At 29.2% G+C, this 23,352-nt stretch overlaps 2 protein-coding genes across 2 annotated transcripts; both read right to left on the bottom strand.

Annotated features, from left to right (window-relative positions):
• Window positions 1–819: 819 nt before the first annotated feature.
• Window positions 820–1,296, bottom strand: LOC113863749. The gene has a single exon (XM_027497436.1). The coding sequence runs from the start codon at window positions 1,244–1,246 to the stop codon at window positions 896–898; it is 351 nt and encodes a 116-aa protein (XP_027353237.1). The 5' UTR covers window positions 1,247–1,296; the 3' UTR covers window positions 820–895.
• Window positions 1,297–17,092: 15,796 nt separating this feature from the next.
• Window positions 17,093–18,575, bottom strand: LOC113862278. Its single transcript, XM_027495368.1, has 3 exons — window positions 18,444–18,575; window positions 17,953–18,380; window positions 17,093–17,807 (listed from the first exon to the last, which is right to left on the bottom strand). The coding sequence occupies exons 1-3, from the start codon at window positions 18,573–18,575 to the stop codon at window positions 17,093–17,095; spliced, it is 1,275 nt and encodes a 424-aa protein (XP_027351169.1).
• Between the last annotated feature and the right edge of the window lie 4,777 nt (window positions 18,576–23,352).

Here is a 23,352-nt window from a genome sequence, read left to right as displayed (position 1 = left end):
AGAATTTAAAATTCTTTAATTTTCGTATATTAAGAATTCTCACTAAAGTTCCTAAAATTTTAAATTTTTAACATTTCTTATCCAAACAACAAATTTTTAATCCACAGAATTATAATTTCTTTTATAAAAAAGACAAACTACTCAAAATATCTTATCCAATTTTAAAGTCAATTTACCTCCCCATACCTGGCAATAACAAGGACAACTCGTGCAGAAAGAATAACATGTATAAAAAAGAATTTATCGTAAATAATCCATTTCATAGTTCATGCTAAAGTGGACAGACTTGTGCACCATTTTCAACATTTTTGGAAAGTGGACAAAACAGCAGAACAAATTAGCTATGAAGTTGGATACTCTGCAGTTCATTTTGGAGCAACATGAACGCAACATAAGAACCACAACTGTGCAGTCATTAAGTTTGGTTTGATCTAGAACATTGTATCATATAAACATTTGTTTCAAGGATACTCTTTAATTTGCATTTATTAACTGCAGCTTATCAATTGGCTATCCTCTTTAATTTTAATCATATATTTTGGATTTTGCAAATTCATTCCGGTTCCGCTGAGAAACAAACAAGCACTGACATGATGAAAAAGATTGCTCTCTTTCAACATCTACTCAAACTATGATCTGAACAAAACAATAACATTCACACACTGTACAACCATAGTTTTGCCCAAACAACTTAATAGATAATCCAAACAAACTGCTACTATTTATTGACAACATTAGCATAATTATTGTATTTAACACATACAGCAGATATAGCATAACTCTCTACATCGAGTGCCAAAGTGGCACAAATTTAGGCTATTTATTGAATGGTAGTCGCTGCAGCCATAAATCATGTTTTATCTAAAATAGCAGTATATATGTTTGATCACTAGTCTTAAAACGTGTTGGGCTCTGAGTTTAATCGCTCATGCATTAAACGTTGTTGTTGAACCATAGAAATATATATTTCAGCTTTGGTGTCTACACTTTCATCACCAGGCTCACCGTATAACGCATCCAAATCGCTTCTGTTGTCTGCTACCACAATGCGAACTTTGGGAGTTCTCTGTGTGATTGCATAGTCCTGGCGCACTACGAACCCAACAGATGCAGGGGATGAAGAATAGTGACTTGGCTTAACATCTGTGGCTGTGTATTGAACGGTTGAGGAAGGCTTTGGTGCTCTATAGAAGGGTACCAACTTGCCTTTTAAGAACCCTCTGCTGCGCTTTCTGTTTGCCTCCATATTCACCAGCAAATTGTGAGGGCACAAGAGAACTGAAGGAGTGCACGGTGTTTGTGTTTAAGTAGTTCACTAACATGAGATTGTGGGTATATATATATATTCTTCTTCTGTGGGTGCACCATTGTTCTGCTGAATTGGAATCTAGATACACATGATATGGTCCCTCATCTAAAAATCTAGCTAGCAGCATAATCTCTTTAAACCCGTATTGGCTCACTAATTTATTCTAATTATTTATTAATTATGTTACATTGCGTTTTAAAATAAGTGAATCTCTTTCTAATTATACAATTTAGGATTAAATATGCTTCTGGGTATTATAAATATTAAATATTTTTTAATTATAATTAAATATTATTTATTTTTAGTTGCTATATTTTAAAAACAAAAGTACCGATTTTTTTTTATCTCTCGTCACGATTTAAGTTTTGTATTTTATGAGGACTAAATATAAATATAATTAATTAATAAAAATCAGTGTTGATTTAATAAACAAGGAACTTGATTTATTTTTAAGTAAAATTTTGAATAGAAACTCTATGAACAAAAACAAGAGTAAGGAGAGCCTTAAATAAGTTCATCTAGCTCGATTGAAAATAATTAAATTAAATTGTGACTTGTGGATAGTGAGGTTTTAAGCTTAAATATTTAGCTAAGAAAGGTGTAGCCTACCAAGCTCGGAAAGGTATCAGATTCAGTCTCGTTGGAGCCAAATCTCGTGAGGTTAGGTTGCATAGTGCACATATAAAGCAATTATTATATCTTTTCCTTAATATCTATTGGGTTTGTATTGATGATTTTTTGACAGATACTTGTAGCTAACTGCCATATATGAAAAATTTATTAGGTTTAATTTAGGAGTTTTGCGTAAAGGTTTACATATACATGGCTCCACACCATGCTTGATAGTTCAAACTTCTGATAGAGGGATTTATACTCCATCCACTGAGGCAAAGCTTTTCTACTATATTTATTTTTCGTAGAGATGCCTTTTGATTAATTATATATGTACCATCACCTTAATAAGATCCCAGAAACCTAAGAATTTGTTATCAGTGTATTTAAGGAAAATTGACTACATAAGCACTTTTTGGGGCCACTAACACGACATATGACCAGATCTAAGAGCAGCAGAAGAAGAAAGAAAAAACCATATCTTCAAAAAGACTGTAGAAAGCAAGATAACAGTGGTTGATGGATAAGGATAGCATCCTTATCAACACTTTGAATCGTTTGAGGGAGCAATGAACATTTGTTTTTTTTTTTTTCAGTTCTGTTATTCATTATAAAACAAAGTTATAATTTATTAACGATTTAATATTATATTAGTTTATATTAATTAATACCTTCTAATGAAAAATAAACTATTAGTATTAATATTTTAAGTTTGTATAAATTATATAATATATTATACTGATAAATAATTCTATTTGTTCAAAATACTTTTCTATTAACAATTTTGTATATGTTAATATATAAATGAATTTTTTAAAGAATAATTATCTTTAACTTTCTCTTATATTTTTATATTTTTCATATGCATATGTTTTTAAAAATATACCCTAAGTTGAAAGAGACAACATTTTGTCACCAAAAACCACTTTCCTTTTTTTGATATATAACACGAGCCAACTACTTACAATATATGAAATTTCCTCTTACGTATTAAATTAGAATACTTTTAAAGAAAACAATTTCATTGTATTTTTTAAAATATCTATTATTTTTAATTTCTCATATTTTTTTAATTTTAACTTTAAAGTCTTCTAAATTATATAAGAATGCATAATTTCTTTATAATTTTAGATATAGTTCTTAAAAAAATTATAATTTAAAAGATTTATTTGAAATAATTACACACATACATATACATGTATATTATATATTATAACTTTCAATACATTTCTTATTGTTAAGTACAAGGAATTAGAATCATAGGTTAAAAATGTAATTTCAATTTCAATTAAGATTGAATTGAAATTAGTTCTAAATCATAATTATTATAGTTAAATATACAAATAATTAGAGTGTATAATTATAGTTTTAAGTTTAATTCTAATTTTACTTTAGTATCTTCAATTAGAAATAATCATGGGTGAGTTATAATATTGAATTTGAGTAAAGAGTTTTGATATAAATATGATGTGAAGATAGTGCTTACATTCAATGGCAGAAGATTGACAGAGATAAATGGAGCAGTAATAATAATGATGATGTTAATGATTGGTTTTTGATAGGGATAGTGATAACGATAGTAGCAATTAAATAAAAAAAGTGATTGTATGGTAACGAAAATAATGAAAAAAGTGAAATTGAGAAAGGTAACACTAGGTTAAAAATTGTGTATCAAATAGTAAGATTAGAGTGTGTTTGACAAAATAAACAGATAAATTAGTTTAAAGCTTAAAAGTTTGTTAGAACTTAAAATTCCATTAAAATTATTTGATTAAAATAACTATTAAAATAGTTAATAATTAAAAATAACATTAAAAGAATTAACTTCTTAATAAGTATTTATAAAAAGATAAAAAGTTAAAATAAAATACAATTTTTTTATTAAGATAAATTAACTTATGTTCTTTTAATTTTTAAGAAACTCTTTCATTTAACTTATTCAAAATTCAAAATTCAAAATTCAAAATTTAATACATATAAGTTAATTTCAATTTATGAAATAAATTTTATTTATTTATTATTTTATTTGTTCTTCTCTGTAGATGCTTGTTTACAAGTTTATAATTAATAAATAATTAACAAGTTCTAAAAGCAGTTTTATTCACGAGTAAGAACTCAGATTTATAATATTAGAATAGATAATAACTCTTAAGTACATTATTGTCCTTAAAAACTCGTTATTTTTAGTTTTATTCCATAAAACAAAAATAATTGTACATTTTCAGTCCCTTGTTAGGAATTAAAAATAAATTTAGAAGAAACTGTTGTTATTGCATAGTATATCCTCCATCCATAATATATGTTTTATGCTATATATAATTGTTTATTTCTCGTGTTATCATGCATTTACGATTATCCTTCACAGATTTTTCATAGCACATCAAATGTTAATTTTTAAAATGGTATAAAAACTATTGTTAATCATGGTTTGAAAATATATTTCTTACATGTTGTAATAAAATTATATAATCATAAAAAAAAATTATGATAATTGTATGTAAACTTTTAGAGTAGAATATTATCATATGCGTAGGTAGTTGAAACATGTTGATATATATAGTTAATCATATACTTGTACAGTGACTGAAAGAGTTATCCATATTTTATTGTTGAAGTATTCGACTTATACCAGTTAAAAGTATATATAAATCTTTTAAAATTAAATAAATTATTATTGTTGTTGTTATGTCGTTGTGATCGTTTCCATCTACACAAAAACATAAGGGTTATGCATGTCAATAATTAATTTATACGATGGATTTTGCTTCATAATAACTTTGGTCCAGTTTTTGTGAAACGCATGAAACAAGTAGCTATCAACTCTGTGGATATGATATTGTGCCAAATTGTTTATTATCCACCAAGTTAATGAGGAATCAAAATTGTTCGAATTAGCAATGGTATGAGTTAGTATTAATTTCTCCACGAAAACTATTAAGCTTTTACAAGTAAAAATTATATAGCATGTGTTATGCATTTTATCGATCGCTCATAAATCATTGAGCAATTTTATATTTAAACTTTTGGAGAGCATATAATTGTCATGAGTAATTAATTGTCAACAGAACATATTCTTGTAATTAATTTTATGCGTATGATCACGAAATTCAATTGCGGGCCTTAGTGCCCCCATTTATAACAATAAAAAAGGTTCAGTTGCTTATGACATCTTCTTAGGTTTCTTGAAGGTGCCCGATTTGGAATATGTTCTGAAAAGATATGCAATTTTTAAAATAATTTTAGCTTAGTATAGACACATGTGGCATGTAATTCTCAGAACAGTAACTAGCTTAGAGGTTTGATGGGTCTCATCAAGCATTTAGTGATAGATGCTGAGTATAGTAATAATGCATGCTTGATTGCAACAGGGATGCAGGGTGAATGTGCTCGTGACTGTCTTATTGTGAGTTGGAGAGGCATCTAATTGTTGTAAATGGGAGCGAACTTTATGGGTTTCAACTTTAGTGTTTGTTTGTGTGTACTATTGCATTCTTTCTCGCTTTATATGATGGGGCAAGCAACGGTTGAGAAGAGTAAAATGGGCATGCCCACTTGGCTTGCATTGCCTTGCTTTTCTTGATCATGTACGAGACAAGAGACGAGAGTCTTAAAGTTAATCGTTGAGTACTCAAAGATAAGATATTCCAACTCAATGTCTAGTCGTACATCGCACCAATTCAAGTTGGTTATTGCTTGGATGCCTTCTTTCTTATGTTTACTATGATAGCTTTGAGCTTTTCACTGCTCACAAATATAAATTATCCATAGAACAACATGGTATTGGGTTTCAATTTAAATTTTAGTGACATGATACATAAGGTTACATTAGAAGCAAAGAGACCTATTTTTTATTCCATAAAGACCTGCCCCTTTCTTTCGAATATAATCATATCGTGTATGTCAAAATCCAAATCCTTTTAATTTGAATATTATTAAAAGTAAACTCCTTGACATTCCAATTAAATGTTGAATGGATAATCATGATTTTAAACTGAGATTACGATCTTATTATAGTTATTGAAATTGAGAAATATAGATTTTTTAATAAATTTAAAATATATATTGAAGAATAGATTTAAAGAGATGTAAATCCAATCCTCCTATTATTAATATCATTCATAAAATATAACTTTCTATCTAAAAATATATAATCTTTCAATTTATTAATCAATTTAATATTTTCAATCTAAATATTTATTCTTAAAGGAATGATTCTTATACTACCGAAGATATGGAGTAACTAATAGAAATTATTCCAGATTAAGTATCCTCAACAAAAGGTGTAACTACTTTTAATTATTAAAATGAATGACTAGAATTCTTGTAACAACGATTAACTTATGTTGAAACGTATAAATAGACGATTTGTAATTGTTTTAACATATTGTGGAGTTAGAACTTAGATTCATTAGAATTCTTCTACAATCTTATGCTTGGAACATGTGGAAAAAAAATTGAAATAACACAGTTCATCATGGATTCATCTACTACGCATTTCTTTTCCTATCTTTTTTTCTTATTTTAAATATTTTTGTGTTATGGGATGAAGAACCCTAACCTGATTAACTCAATGTGACATTAATTATATTTCATGATAGTTAAATTAACCATTTGTTAAATAATTGTAAATTTATATATTTTCACATTTAAGTTTATTTTTATAAATATTTGTATAGTACATGAAATACTTCTAATTATTGTTAAATGCGAGTGCAATTATCATAACAAAAGTTAACTATTATAAAATACCAAATTTTTCCCGTAAAATCTACGATATTCAACCACAATAATTATTGATACTGACTAAAGCTTTTACTTTTTATCTTTTTGATATATGGACCATAGTTTAGAAACACTCATCCTATCTCAGTTTGATTTCGTTGCTGTTTTCATCGTAATAAGTTTAATTATTCACATCCATTTCAGTTACTCACTGGTTTACTTTTCAGGTCAGATCTGGCTTGGACATTACGTTTGGCGAGGCTTCTGGCCTTTATGCTTTGTATAAAGCACCCAAGACGAAAGAAAAAAGAGGGAGAGAATCAAATGCTAGAACAAAATGTGAAATAACTTTGCGTTTTAATAGCATATCAATCCATTCTTTTTTCCTTGTCTTAACAAGAAACATAAACTTTTATATGATGCCAATGTTTTTGAAGAAGTAGTTGTTTTAAATTATTTCAACTGTATAACACATATTCATTCGACAATCCTATCCATATGGCTACAGAGGAATTCTTTCATTTTTGAACTACAAAACAGATTAATGCAGAATGTAATTGAATTGATTAAATGTACAAATTGGTGGTTGCTAAAGACAATTAATAATGTCAAAATTTTGCTGTCCTTTGGTTTGTTAGGGTAGTGATCCACTCTGCAGTCTGCAATATATCTTGTTAATTTTTATTGATGGACAATTGCATGTTGATTTTTACAAAAGTGATTTGTGGCTAAATATATCATGCATTATGCAGTATAAACATGGTTTGCTTTGACAGAATGGTGCTTTTTTTTTTTAATCCTTAATATAGTATGATATCCACGTAGGTTATCTAAGTTTATGAATTGGTGTACTTAAGCCTAAACTTTGATTTTGGATATATAATTTAATTTGTTCATGATATAAGCCACTTCTGTAATTTTTTTTCTTAAAGATATGGACACATCTTGTGTTGTTCGTTTCCACCATTAGTATATTATTTTTGTTTGACTTAAAAAAAAATTCATTCAATTATCTTCAGAGCTATATTAAAAATAATGATGCCATTGTTTTTCAATTTATCCTTAATTTCACTATATTTTTTAATTAGTTATATAAAAGTAATGAAAGTTATATAACCGATTTGATATAATTATCTTTATATTATTGTTTTTATTAATATAATTGATTGAAGATTAAAGATACTTGTCCTTTTTTTAAAATTTCAATTCATGGTTGCACACTAAAATTTTTGTAAATTAATTTAAAATTGCTTTTTTTAATTTGTGTAACATTTCACAATATAACATATTTTTATTAAAAAATATAACATTTAATAGTATTAATGCATTAAATATATTGAATTTTATAATTTTATTAAAAATTATTATATGTAACTTTTTATCCGTGAAGGAAAAATTGATTTAAAATAACAAATAATGAATGACTTTCTACGTAATTAATAATAAGTATTGTATCATTAAAAAAAATGTAATTTTAATGTATTAATAATGGATATATCAAATTATGAGTTAGTATACACTTTATATTTCAAATCATGAACTTTTATTGTCCTCTAGTTTTTGATCGAATAGTTTTACTGGCCGGTATGGTTTTAGAAATCGAACTCCTGAATTAGCCAGCTTGTGAACCTGAAATTACAAAATACTTTTTCATGCATAGATACATACATTAAAATTATAGAATATGTGTATTACTAACTACAACGAAACAGTGTAATCTGCATAAAGTATTTTTATTAACTTTACCTTTCATTATTAAATGTTCATTCTTCAGTGCCAATTGGACTTTCAACACTATGATTCGTATAAAAGAGAGTCAAAGATATTATGTTGATCCATTCATATTTAACTACAAAGTATCTATCTGTATTTTGAGCATTTATATATATAGCATAAAAACTATAAATGAAAAAAATTTAAAATTTAATATAATTAATAAAAAGTCATTTTAATAGTAATAAGTGGAAACAAAAAAAAGTAACTTATTTAAATGACAAAACATAAACAATCTTTAATTTTGAAAAACATCAAAATTTTATTAACCATTATTTCATTAATAATTTACAAATATTTCATTTTATTGTTTTTCCAGTATTAATTAAAAATTTAAATTAAAATATTTTTGAGTAAATACTTAATTATAATAAAAATATTATTTAATTTTATCTGAAAATTAAAAAACATGGGTGATAAAATGGATTTATAAAATTTGTGTGATTTTGATTTTTGGTTGAATTGTCACATGGGAGTAATCAAGCCTCAGTTGCTAAGGACCATGTGCGTGTTAAATGGATTCTTCCCCCTTCTAGCCAGTTAAAGCTCAACGTGGATAGATGAGGCTGTTTCTTTACATTCTAATGATGTTGTTTGTGGAGGAGTGATTCGTGACAGTAGTGGCAAATTCATATATAGTTTTTTCAGCAAATTAAATAGATGTACTTCTCTTGTTGCTAAGCTTTGGGGGTCTATTTTTGGGCTTTCAATTAGCTTCTTTGAAAGATATTCACTCTATATAGGTGGAAAGTGATTCCAAAGAAGCCTTGTCTCTAATTTTGATATAATAGGTATTAAGGATGTGAGTGAATAAAGTACCCGATGGACACTCGCAAAATTTACGTACAATGGGTAGGTATTTACCCTCTACATGAGTACGGGTATGGGTACTCACTCTGCCTCATCTCTGCATATATATATATATATATATATATATATATATATATATATATATATATATATACTTAAACTTTGTTCTACAAGTATGTATTAAATTTTTGTATTATTCTATTACTTATGTGAATTTATATAAGATTAATATAAAAATATATTTAATAATAAATCAAACCAAAAAATTTATTTTAGTTTATATTTTTAATAAAAAAATTTATTTACTATTTTATATTGTTTAATTAGACTAATGCAATTTAATTATTACACAGTTGATATGAGATTGACTTTTTTAAAAATATCACTTATATATGACACATATAAAATATTTTCACATAAATATTTTATTTAATAAAATCATATTGATATTTAAATTATAAAGTGAATGATAAATAATAAATATATTATAAATATTTTATAAATTTTACAATTAGCTACTATTACTGTAAGCTTATCATTTATTGATAATATTTAAATTTTATTTTTATATTTTAATTTAAAATAATATTTTTCTATGCAACATTTGTATTAGAAGCACAAATATAATCTATTGAATCTAAATAATATTATTGTTATCATTTATTTACGTTCAAAGAAGTTTATGAAAATATATAAAATATTAAAAAAATATTATTAATTTTTATTTGTTAATTTTTTCTTCAGATAAAAAAGTATAATTTTTTATATATATATGTATATTTCTTTATTATAAAATTTTATTATGACCATTTATCTTTTATTCAAATTCTTTCGTTTAAAATTTATATACATTATAAATATTTAATTCATTAAATAATTTTTTAAAACTTTGTATTTTTAACAAAATACTTTCATATAGTACATGAAATAAAAATACTAGTATTAATATATATATATATATATATATATTATTTTATTATTTTAAATAAATTTTTTATTTTTCTTACAATTTCAGATTTAAAAGTAAAAAAAATATTTTATGTATTCACTTTTCGTTGTCGTTAAATATTTGAATTTTTTTGCCCTAACTCTACTCTTATTTTCAATGTTTGCCTCATTAAAACTTAACAACTATGAAACGTTATTCATTAGAATTAGTTGTCAATGCCGTCACAAGAGGTCACCAAGTGATTCTGCACAAAGGATTACTCATTATGCAAATCTATTTCGTTGTCAGATATTGTTGATCGATCGAATCACATTTAGCATTTGTGATCTTTGAATATTTGTTTTCTCAAACAAGAGCGAGTAATAGGTACAAAATGGGTATACGAGTATCTAGAGGGTACGAATACGAGGATTAATGTTCATGGCACGCGGGTATAGGAAATAATGTTCATACCTATGCAGGTATAGGGCTGGATACGAGTATTTTTTTTTAAAATACTGTATGGAGATGGATATTATAGTACCTTACCCATTGTCATTCCATAAAGTTGAACCTTATATTTGATAAATTGTGTTAGAGTCTTTACTTATTTCTTTGAAGAGAAGAGATACTTATTTTATTGATATTATTTCTGAGTTTAAATGCTTTATTTACAATGAATTGGGCACCATATTATTACTTGAAAATTATGCAACAAAAATTATTAATCTGTAAATGAAAATATAGCGGTGTTTTATTTTTCTTTTTTCTTTTATGGTGTTCTAACACAGAATGTTGTTTTCTTCTCACCAAGTAATCGATAAACTAGTGATTTGACCTAATTAACAGGCGGCGGAGATTTGCTTAACTTGTTGCTAAGCTTCTCAATGATTGAAGAATATGAACATCGACATGATTGCCCCACTTCATGACCTGTAGCTTAAGGATATGTCGTACATTATTCTTATTCTTATTGAAGTTTATTTTGTTTTCCTTTTTTTATTATTTCTTTAAAGATTCATGAATAAGATTGATTTACCATATTTTCTGAATATAAAACAAAAAAAGTCAAGAATATTCGTCAAACCTCTCCGAATATTCTCTAATTAAATCCAGTGGCTTTCAAGTCCCATTTCCCCCAAATTATAGAATACAAGGCCATTTTCACAACTGATACTAATTCTTTATAGGCTATAGTTAGGGTGTTGAATATTAGTCTTTGAAAAACTAATAAAAATCATATCAAGAAAAATATCATTGTTGTATTAATCAACCTGTATATACCTTAAACCAAAAAAAAAAAGAAAAATATTTTTATATAATCTATAAATATAATGTCTAAAATTAAGGTGTTTTTATGATTTTTTTAAAAAAATAAACGTATTTTAAGAATTAGTTTTCGTTTTCATCGTATCAAGTGAGTTTTTAAATTATTTATTTATTTTTATTTTAATAATAATTTAAATTTTGAATATTTCATAATTTATGTTTAATTTAAAATCTATCCCTTTTATTTAATATGATAAGGTATTTATTATTAATAATTAAAATATTTTTTAAAAATTTTATATTTTTTAAAAATATTTATATAATATATTTGTAATTATTTATTTAAAAAATTATTTTAAATTAATAACTGTACAGAATATGAAAAAATTACTAGTTGTTTAATATTCATCTTAGCATATAATTTGTTCAGTTTATTATTACACCCCCACAAAATCTAATTTTTATTATTTTATTAAAAGTAGTCTTTAGGACTTGTTTTAAATATAAAATAAAATTACTGAAAATATTATCATACTCTTATATTTTTTTGTACGTAATACATTCTTATTTTAAGAAAGCTTTCTTAGTTTGCAATACTTAAAATTAATTTTCTAGGTTAACATTATTATTATCACCCTTAAAGAAACCTAAAATGAATCTGAATTATAGACACGAGCACCACAATGTATTGATATGAATAAAAGAGATTCAAATCCTTTAGGTGTGTATTTCTAACTTTGATGCTAAGATATATATGCTGATGAAAAATAAAATACAATAGATTCCCTTTCTTAGATGCATAATTGTATGTTAACAGCTTAATTAATATCTCATCGGCATCACGAAAACTTTTGTCAAACAACTAAAAAAATTAAACAATAAGCTAATATACTCATACAAATACCTTAAATTATGTTTAGAATGGACAAATTTAAAATTAATTAAAAAATTTGAAATGACATAATTTAACTGTAGCTGAATTTGATTTACTTGCAAAATTTCAAGTTTAGATCGTTAAACATTATATTGGTGGCAATATTCTACATTTGTTTTGCAACCAAAAATAAATAAATTCTAGCATTAACCTAAGCCTTTCACATGATGACTGACCTCATGGCAAGAAAGTGATGCATCATTGCATTAAGAGTAAACAATTAAATTGAAGCATGTTGAGAAAATTAGGGACACAATAGTCTAGAAAATTAACAAAAACGTTGTTTGATATTGTTGTCCTATAACGAGAAGGCTAGAGTTTACTTTTTAGATTTTCTCTTCCTGATGTAGAATATGTCTGTCTCTGTGATCACTTTGTGACTAATGACATTGCAAGATTCACACTTTAATGCACTATAAAACGATCAGAGGTCAAGAAAAGACGTGTGACACTTTACTACTTATTATGCCATCAATATAAATATAATATTAAAATAATCTAAGCAGTAAGAAAGTCATATACGAGTTTACGTTTATTTATATAAATAGAAACTAAATACACTATCTGCATTAGTTATCTATATATATATATATATCATTTGTCAAAATATACAGTCATTCAGTCATATAAATATATGCACATAACTGAATTACATATAAAATAAAGTGGAGTCACAATATCAAAGACAACAACAACAAAAAAAATGACTTCACAGGCTTTTCCCCTAGACTCATGATCATCAAAAATACCATTTCCTCCAAAAGTTAACAACGATTAAGGATTTTCATTTACCTGTTCTCTCAGTCACTAAAAATTATACATACATATATGTACAAGTTATACTTTACTCGGCCCTAGCTTACTTTCCTTTCCCACTAGGTTCCTGCTCAGAGGAGTCAAAACTAAGAGGAAGTCTGGCATGAGAAGCAGTCTTCTTCCTTCCAGTAGCAGTAGGGGTGTTTGAGCAGTGAGAGGAATCCACAGACTCAGAAAAACTAGAGGAAGTCGAATTAGAAGTGGATGAGATGGAGATGTGCCTGGGTAGAGGTATGTGCGCTATATTGGGTCGTACAACAGGTGGTACATAAGGCCCTAAAGATCTAAGAAAATTCGAGGGTAATATTGGGGGCGATAATACAGGGACAGGGGATGGGACATAGGGTCTCATAAAATGTACTCCAAGAAAAAATGAAAAAGTAAGTTTCATGGGTACCCTGATGGGAATGGGGTATGCTCGTGGGTCTGGCCCGTTTCTATCTAACAAAAAGGTAGTAGTGCCAGTATGGATGAACTATTTTTACTCCTAATCGTGCACGCATCTTCCTTCAGGATCATATATGATTGTGACGCTGAATTGGTACGGTGGTCGAGCCATTTGTATCCTCACCTACTAAACATATTCACATATAACACACATAGTAACTAAAAGGTTGAGACAAACTCATTTCAACCAAAGTACAGTAGAAAACACGTCAAGATATTTACAATCGTCATAGCAAATAGCAAACAACTCAACACACAATATACATGCCATGTATGATTATGTGCATCACCTAGTTAATTGCTATACTAACATATGCATGAGGGCCTAAACCATTTCTTTCTTTCTTTCTGGGAAGGATCAGGAGTTCACTGCCACCAACCATTCTTGGTCATAACCATCTCCTCAGATAGTTTCAAAGGTATAGCTCAACTGATTTTGAGAATCCATCGGGTTCTATAAGGATAGTCTAGTTTTGCAGTGAGAACCGACAGGGCCCAGCTCAATCACATCTGACTATCCCCAAGACTAATCTGGAGTCTTCCCTAGATTTTGTATACTTCCCATCCAACACCACCATCATCACATGCTTATGATGCATGAACCTAATTTCAGTCTTTTAATTAGGTATTAAACATTTCTTTTCAATCAACAACAACATATGTTTCAAAATTCTACCACAATCCGGCAGAGTTTCCTCTATAATTCAAATATTTCCAAATTTTCTTCTCTCTGCAAAACAGGCAGAAAATTCCAATACACTTCTAATTTTAAGCAGAGACTCACCACCACCACATTTCACAACTTTTCAGCCATTTCAATGGCTCTCAAATACCTTTTTCCAATTATCACCACATTTCAAAATAATCATTTAAAATAATACTTTAAAATGAATTAAAATCCTTTAAATTATTTAAATATGTATATAGGTATACTTTAAATATATAAAAACTATTAAATAAATTTTGATCAAACCACTTGAAATTAAAGAAGATTTTAAAAAAAATCATTTTCTTAAGAAGAAAATTAACCACAATTCCATTTCTCAATTTCTAAAACACTTTTTAAAACCCATCAAATTTTATCTCAAATCTTCCCATTTTTTCTACATAGTAACTTTTCTGTCTACTTTGTGCCGTCCTTATTTTCTCTTGGATCATTTTAACTTTCTCCGTAGTCAGTTGAACCACCTCAGGTCCCAAAGTAAAATTCTCCCCAGTTTCATACCAACATAGAGGTGTTTGCACTTCCAACCATATAACGCTTTAAATGGTGCCATCTCGATACTTGAGTGAAAACGATTGTTGTAAGTAAATTCAATCAAATGTAAGAATTGATCCCAGTTGCCTTTATACTCCATTACACAAGCTCTGAGAAGGTCTTCAAGTAATTGAATAGTTCTTTCTGATTGTCCATCAGTTTGGGGATGATATGCTGAACTAAATCTGAGCTTTGTTTCTAATGCTTTTTGTAACTTTTCCCAAAACCTTAAAGTAAATCTAGGGTCTCTATCTGATACTATGCTTGATGGTACACTATGTAGTCTTACTATTTCTTTGATATATAATTGGGTCAACTTTTCTAATGAATAACCAACATTAATGGGTGGAAAATGGGCAGACTTGGTCAATTTGTCAATAATTACCCATATCGCATTATGACTTGCAGATGTCTTCGGCAATCCACTCACGAAATCCATTGCAATACTATCCCATTTCCATTCAAGAGTATCCAAAGGTTGTAACATCCTAGAGGGTCTCTGATGTTGAACCTTTGCCTTTTGACACACCAAGCAAGATGCCACATATTCTGCTATGGCTTTCTTCATTCTGGGCCACCAAAATAATTCCTTCAAATCGTGGTACATCTTAGTGGTACTTAGGTGAATACTTAATTTACTTCTATGGGCTTCTTCCAAAATCATCTTCTGAAGCTCTTCATTTTGTGGAATGCAGATTCTTCTTTGGAATCTCAAAATTCCATCGGTACCTTCCTGAAAATCTTTTTCTTTGCCTTGAATCATTAATGCTTTCTTCTCTTGTATGATTGCACCTTCTTGTTGACCAATGCGAATCTGTTCTAAAAATTCACTAATGACCTTCAATATTCCAAATTTAAGACTCTTTGAAGTAAGTTCCATGGCATATTTAGATCTTTAATCTGCTCCACCAATTCCAATTCAATTCCTGAATCATCATAGTTAACACTTGCAAAGATTTTCTGCTTAATGCTTTCGCTACAACATTTGCTTTTCCAAGATGGTATTAAAGTTCAAAGTCACAATCTTTTAAGAATTCAATCCATCGACGTTGCCTCATATTCAATTCCTTCTGCTCAAACAGATACTTGAGACTCTTATGGTCACTAATTTAGCACCATACAAATAATATCTCAAAATCTTTAATGCAAAAACTACAACAGCAAGCTCCAGATCATGCATAGGATAATTCACCTCATATGGTCTCAATTGTCTTGAAGCATAAGCTACTACATTCCTATTCTGCATCAACACACACCTTAATCCTTGCTTTGACGCATCACAATAAACTTCAAAATTCTCATAAGGGTTTGGAAGTATTAATACAAGAGCAGAAGTCAATTTATTCTTTAATTCATGGAAATTATCTTCGCACTGACTAGTCCACACGAACGGTTGTCCTTTGCAAGTCAACATAGTCAAAGGCAATGCCAACTTTGAAAATCCTTCAATAAATCTCCAATAATAACCTACCAATCCTAAGAAACTTCGGATCTTAATAATTGTTTTTGGTATAGCCTACTGTAAAACAGTTTCAACCTTAGAAGGATCTACAAAAATTCCATCTTTATTGATTACATGCCCCAAATAACCCACTTCTGTTAACTAGAATTCACACTTAGAAACTTGGCATATAACTGTTTCTTTCTTATGATTTCCAATACCACACGAAGATGTTCCACATGTTCCTCATGATTCTTGGAATATATTAGAATATCATCAATACAAACAACTACAAACTTATCCAAATACGGATGAAAAATCTAATTCATGTAATTCATAAATACTACAGGTGCGTTAGTTACACCAAATGACATAACTAGGTATTCATAATGCCCATAGCTTGTTCTAAAAGCAGTTTTTGGAATATCCTCTTTTTTCACTCTAATCTGATGGTAACCAGACTTCAAATCAATTTTAAAAAAAATTGTTGCTCTTCATAATTGATCCATCAAATCATCTATTCTTGGTAGTGGATACTTATTCTTAATAGTCACTTTATTCAATTGACAATAGTCCACACATAACCTCATCATTCCATCTTTCTTCTTAACTAATAACACTGGAGCACCCCAAGAAGATACACTTGGACGCACAAACTATTTGTCCAATAACTCTTCTAATTGCTTTCTCAATTCAGCTAGTTCCAAAGGTGACATCCGATAAGGTGTTATAGAGATTGGTCCAGTTTCAGGGCGTTAAATCTATAGTAAACTTTACTTCCCTTTTTGGAGGTAACCTAAGAATATCTCTGGAAAAACTTCGAGAAAATCACAAACAATCGACAAGTTCTCTATCATAAATTCCTTCTCCCTTTTCAATGAAAGTAACATCATACACATATGAGCTCCTCCTTTCAAAGAAGCATTGACTTGGTTGGCAGATAGAAATCTTAAATTCTCAGGAGATGATTTAACAGGATTAGCAAAGGCTATGGTTTTGTTATGGCAGTCTAATAGAACACGATTGACAGACAACCAATCTAGTTCTAGAATGACTTTTAAGTCAGTAAGGGGTAAACAAAACAAGTTTATAAAGAGGTCTTTATTTTCTACTATTATGGGACAATTCAAACAAACCCTAGCAGTAATAATAGAATTACTACCAAGAGTAGAAACAATCAAATCATATGGCAAAATAGTAACATGTAAATTCAACTGTCTAACACAAACTTCGGAAATAAAAAAGTGAGAAGCTCCTGAATCATACAATACATTGAAGGTGTTCCTATTTATGAAACATTTACCCTGTATCATGGTGTCAGACTGAGATGCCTCCTCCCCATTCATCGCAAAAACTCTCCCTTGAGTCCTCGGTCTTCTAACTTGATGGTTGTTCTTATTTTTGCTACCACCAGCTTGATTGTTCTGGTTGTTGTTCTCTCGTTTCATCTCAGGGCAATCACAAATGAAATGACTTGGCTTTCCACATCTAAAGCAAACATAGTTCTTTTGCAAACACTCTCGAGCAAAATGCAGTCCTCCACAAAGAAAGCACCGAGTACCACTTCACCAACTTTATTGAAACTTCCAGCGAAGTTTTGAAACCTTCACCCACTGACGAAGATCCTTAATACCTCTGTGATACTTGATAGGGTTTCCCTCTCCCTTGAGCATCTCCTCTTCTATTAGGATGGTTCCACTGTGGACCGGAACTCTTCCACTGCGCCTGTTTTGCCTTCGCATCATTCTCATAAATCCAACATCTATTCACCAGAGTAGGAAAATGAATAATTTCTTGATAGCCAATTGCAAGCTTAATGTTTGGACGTAACCCGCTCTCAAACTTAGTGCATCTAGAACAACCATCTCTAGTATTGTTAAAGTAAGGGCAAAACTTCGATAGCTCATTAAACTTTCCAGCATACTCTCCTATAGTTATACTTTCTTGCTTCAAGTTCAGAAATTCAACCTTTTTCCTCCTTAAATCTTCTGGAAAGTATTTCTCCAGAAAACGACGTTTAAATGATTCCCAATTAATCTCCCTGCCTTCAGCTTCTATTTGCTAACAAGCATATCTCCACCAGTGTTCTGCCTCACCAACCAACATATATGTGGCAAAAGTAACCTTACTTGCCTCAAGGCATTCCATAACAGCAAAAATCTTTTTAAGCTCCTCAATCCACAACTGAGCACCATTTGGATCAAAACCTCCTTTGAACTGCAAAGGGGTTATTCTTACGAAAGGCCGCCAATCCATGATACCCAACTAGTTCAACCTGCCTTTCTAGAACTTCAACCATTCGTTCTAATAATTGGTTCAAGTTAGTGTTACCTCTTTCTCGTCCAGCCATAGATTTTTGTACACACATATAATCAATCAATATCTTATACGTGAAGTAAAACTAAACAAACTAAGAATTACTCCACGCCCTAAATCTCATATCACCACTTTCTTTCAAAAATAGTAACACAAGAGCACACAGATAAGCATAACAAGCCTTTCCTCAGGCCTATAGGAACAAACTGCTCTGATATCACTAAATGTTACACCCATACTACTTATTACGCCACTAATATGAATATAATATTAAAATAATCCAAGCAATAAGAAAGTCACATGTATGAGTTTACGTCTGTTCACATAAATAGAAACTAAATACACCATCTGCACCAGTTATCCAAATACATATATACATTTATCCAAATACATAAACATATACACATAACTGAATTACATATAAAATAAAGTGGGGCCATGATATCAGAGACAACAACAACAAAAAAATGACCTCACAGGCTTTTTCCCTAGACTTATGATCATTAAAAATACCATTTCCTCCAAAAGTTAACAACAGTTAAGGATTTCCATTTACCCGTTCTCTCAATCACTAGAAATTATATATACATATATGTACAAGTTATACTTTACTCGGCCCTAGCCTACTCTCCTTTCCCACTAGGTTCCTACTCAGAGGAGTCAAAACTAGAAGGAAGTTTGGCGTGAGAAGCAGTCCTCTTCCTTCCAGTAGCAGTAGGGGTGTTTGAGCAGTGAGAGAAATCTGCAGAGTCAGAAGAACAAGAGGAAGTCGAATTAGAAGTGGATGAGATGGAGATGTGTCTGAGTAGAGGTATGTTCGCTATATTTGATCGTACAACAGGCGGTACATAAGGCCCTAAAGATCTAAGAAAATTCGAGGATAATATTGGCGGCGATAATACAGGGACAGGGGGTGGAACATAGGGTCTCATAAATTGTACTCCAAGAGAAAATGAAAAAGTAAGTCTCATAGGTACCCTGATGGGAATAGGGTATGCTCGTGGGCCTGGCTCATTTCTATCTAACAAAAAGGTAATAGTGCCAGTATGGGTGAACTGTTGTTGCTCCCATCTTCCTTCAGGATCATATTTGACTGTGACGCTGAACTGGTATGGTGGTTGAGCCATTTGTGTCCTCACCTACTAAACCTATTCACATATAACACACATAGCAACTAAAAGGGTGAGACAAACCCATTTCAACCAAAGTACAGTAGAAAACACGTCAAGATATTTACAATCGTCATAGCAAATAGTAAACAACTCAACACATAATCATACATGCCATGTATGATTTTGTGCATCACCTAGTTAATTGCTATACTAACATATGCATGAGGGCCTAAACCATTTTTTTTTCTTTCTTTCTTTCTGGGAAGGATCAGGAGTTCACTGTCACCAACCATTCTTGGTCATAACCATCTCATCAGATAGTTTCTAAGGTATAACTCAACTGATTTTGAGAATCCATCAGGTTTTGTCAGGATAGTCCGGTTTTGCAGTGAGAACCAACAGCACAGGGTTGTGAGCATTAGCCTTTGCTTGGCTCAATCACACCCGACTAACCCCAAGACTAACCTACATTCTCTCCTAGATTTCGTATACTTCCTATCCAACACCACCATCATCACATCCTTATGATGCATAAACCTAATTTCAGTCTTTTAATTAGGTATTAAACATTTCTTTTCAATCAATAACAACATATGTTTCAAAATTCCACTGACAATTCGACAGAGTTTCCTCTATAATTCTAATATTTCTAAATTTTCTTCTCTCTGCAAAACAGGCAAAAAATTTTAATACACTTCTAATTTTAAGCAAAGACTCACCATCACCACATTTCACATTTTTTCAGCCATTTCAATGGCTCTCAAATACCTTTTTCTAATTATCACCACATTTCAAAATACTCATTTAAAATAATACTTTAAAATGAACTAAAATCCTTTAAATTATTTAAATATGTATATAGGTATACTTTAAATATATAAAAACTATTAAATAAATTTTGATCAAACCACTTGAAATTAAAGAAGAATTAAAAAAAATCATTTTCTTAAGAAGAAAATTAACCACAATTCCATTTCTCAATTTCTAAATACTTTTCAAAACCCATCAAATTTTATATTAAATCTTCCCAATTTTTTTAAACATCTTTATTTTACAAGTCTCCAATTCTTTTCAACTTTCAACATTTATGTCTGTAATTAGATCCTCTTTTACAGCCCATATATTCATATTTGACCTTTATTTTATTTGAGTTTTACACTAATTTATATATTAATTGTGTAGTTTGGTATAAAGAGGCCGCAAGTGGATTTTAGGTGCATTCTGGGCTCATCTGCGGAAAGCCTAATTATGAATAGTTTTTAGAGTTTTCAAATCCTATAAAAGGGAAGATCTCATGCATCGTAAAAGAACCATTTTTTACATTTTGGCTTTGGCTCTATAATACATCTGATCTCGTCTCTCTTGCACGGGATCCTTGGCACATGCTTGGCAGGACTTGGAGCTTCGAGCGATCATACTTGAAGACCGAGAACACATCTCACACTCTAGTTTGCTATTTCTTTTTATTATGACTTTGTTTATAATTGTTTTAGTTCTTTTCTTTAGCATGAGTAACTAAGTCCATAGCTAGGGCTATGGGAACTATTGTTCATGAATTTATAGAATTTTGATATTTAAATTTAAATTTTATTCTTGTTTTGTGATTAGATGTTATCCTATTGTGCTTCTTTTTTTTAATCCTAATTAATTATATCGTCAAGCAACCGTACCTCAGTTAATTATTAGATCTATAGGGTAAAACAAGACAAAAGATTAGGTGGACCAAACCAATCTTTCTCTTTTAATTGTTATTAAATTAACAAGTTCATAGGTTCCTTAAGCTTTCTTAAATTGATGTCTTGCATGACCATTGGGGATGTTAATTTAGAGAAAAGAATATTAATATTGCATCACCATTGGGTATTAATAGTATTCGTATGAATGATTGGTAATCACAAGGAAATAAGATTTAGAGTTAAACAGAAGAATAACATAAAGGATTGAATGAGAAAACCCATATGCCCTAGGTTCTTCTCTGATAAGTTTAACCAAGACGTGTATTGTATTCCTTACTCTTAGTTTATAATTAATTTTAAAAATTTTTGTTTTTAATTAATCTCATATCTTTGAAGCTTAAACAATTGAATTAGAAAATTCTTAGTAATTAGAAATCAGTCCTTGTGGGACAATATTTTGGGAACTTAATTTAAGAACCCTTTATTACTTCTCGATGGGTACACTTGCCCTCCGAACACATACCTTCTATATGCTCACTCCACATGAATGATAGTTCATTCTTCAAGTATTTTAGGCAATCAATTATTTATACTGAATTCAACAAAATAATTATCATAAAAGCATCATCACATATAAAATCAATCTCAAAAAGGAATATCAAACAATTGTACACTAAGTATGGAAATAATTATAAATTACTTCAAATAATTTATGCATACATAGCAAGGAATAAAACACCCCATCTCCCAACATTTTTCTACTATACCCTTGAAAATAGATATGTCCCCCTTACCTTGAAGTGTATATCGATTTTTCTCATCAACGTCTTCTTTCCACCACTTCTCAAATCACGATCCTGACTAAATAATCACACATAATCATGATCAATGTTAAGAGGCATTAATCATCCAACCCTCTACTAGTGAGTTGAAACTATCATTTTCTAATCTGCACAAAAATGGCTTATGAGTCTTACAATTATTTTCTATGATGTAAATGGAATACTATAAGCCTAAAGGTGATTAAAAACTATTATTTTTCCCTCATAACACTCTTGGACAGCACCTCTAGACCAAGGGTTTTGAGCTCCTAAATGCATTTTTAACAAAACAAAAAGCACCAAAATTATTTATTATAAAACATAAAAGGATTAAGCTAACTAAAACATAATTTAGAAACAAAAATTTTGGACAAAATCTCACCCTCATTCCACTGTTCCAGCACCCAAAAAAAGGAAGAAAATAAAAAGTTTAATCGGTTCAAAGTGTTCAGAATGATGAAAATAGGCGGAATATTAAATAAATTTAATGAACCTACTTGAAAATTTAAGGGATTAAGACCAAAGATGATCAAAGTTCCTTGGGAGAAAGAAAATGGGGCTTACGGAAGTGAAGGGAAGAAGTGAGAAGCTTAAGAGACTAATTCTTATCTTAAATAGTAAAAATAATAATATAATATCATAATTTTCACTATTTTTTTTGTAATTAATTGAAATAATTAGATAAAAATTTCAAAATTTAAAAATAATCATGAAATATATTAAACATAATTATAAAATAATTTTTGACACTATTGATCCTTTAGTTGGTGTCCAAAATTTTTACACGCAATTTCTGTTTGAGCGTATAATTAATTTACTTAAAATTAACCAGAAAATCTAAAAATACTCAATAATTATGAACAAATTATTTTTATATTCTAAATAATATTTATAAACAAAATATAAATTTTTTATTTTTTTATTATATTTTTTTAAAATAAAATGTTATTTATAACTTTATACAACAATTTTAACCAGTACAAGTAGACATTTTTTGAGACTTAAAAATTTTAAAATAAAAAATTACCAATTTTTTTTTTAAAAATATACCTAACAATTTTATTTATAGCATCTCATGTTAATTCTATCTCAATTTTCTCCAAAAAAT

This window comes from Abrus precatorius, unplaced genomic scaffold (genome assembly GCF_003935025.1).
Source record: "Abrus precatorius isolate BTA unplaced genomic scaffold, Abrus_2018 Scaffold3, whole genome shotgun sequence".
Taxonomy (NCBI): Eukaryota; Viridiplantae; Streptophyta; class Magnoliopsida; order Fabales; family Fabaceae; genus Abrus; species Abrus precatorius.
Note: the sequence above shows the minus strand (reverse complement) of the source record. Positions and strands in the feature narration are given on the sequence as shown.

Bases quoted from the DNA above. Each gene is read 5' to 3' on its own strand.
- LOC113863749 (XM_027497436.1), bottom strand. From the start codon at position 1,246: ATGGAGGCAAACAGAAAGCGCAGCAGAGGGTTCTTAAAAGGCAAGTTG.
- LOC113862278 (XM_027495368.1), bottom strand. From the start codon at position 18,575: ATGGATTGGCGGCCTTTCGTAAGAATAACCCCTTTGCAGTTCAAAGGA. The intron at 18,381-18,443 runs GTTACTTTTGCC...TATGCTTGTTAG, and splicing joins AATGCCTTGAGGCAAGTAAG to CAAATAGAAGCTGAAGGCAG. The intron at 17,808-17,952 runs GTATTAAGGATC...TGTTTGCTTTAG, and splicing joins CCCTATCAAGTATCACAGAG to ATGTGGAAAGCCAAGTCATT.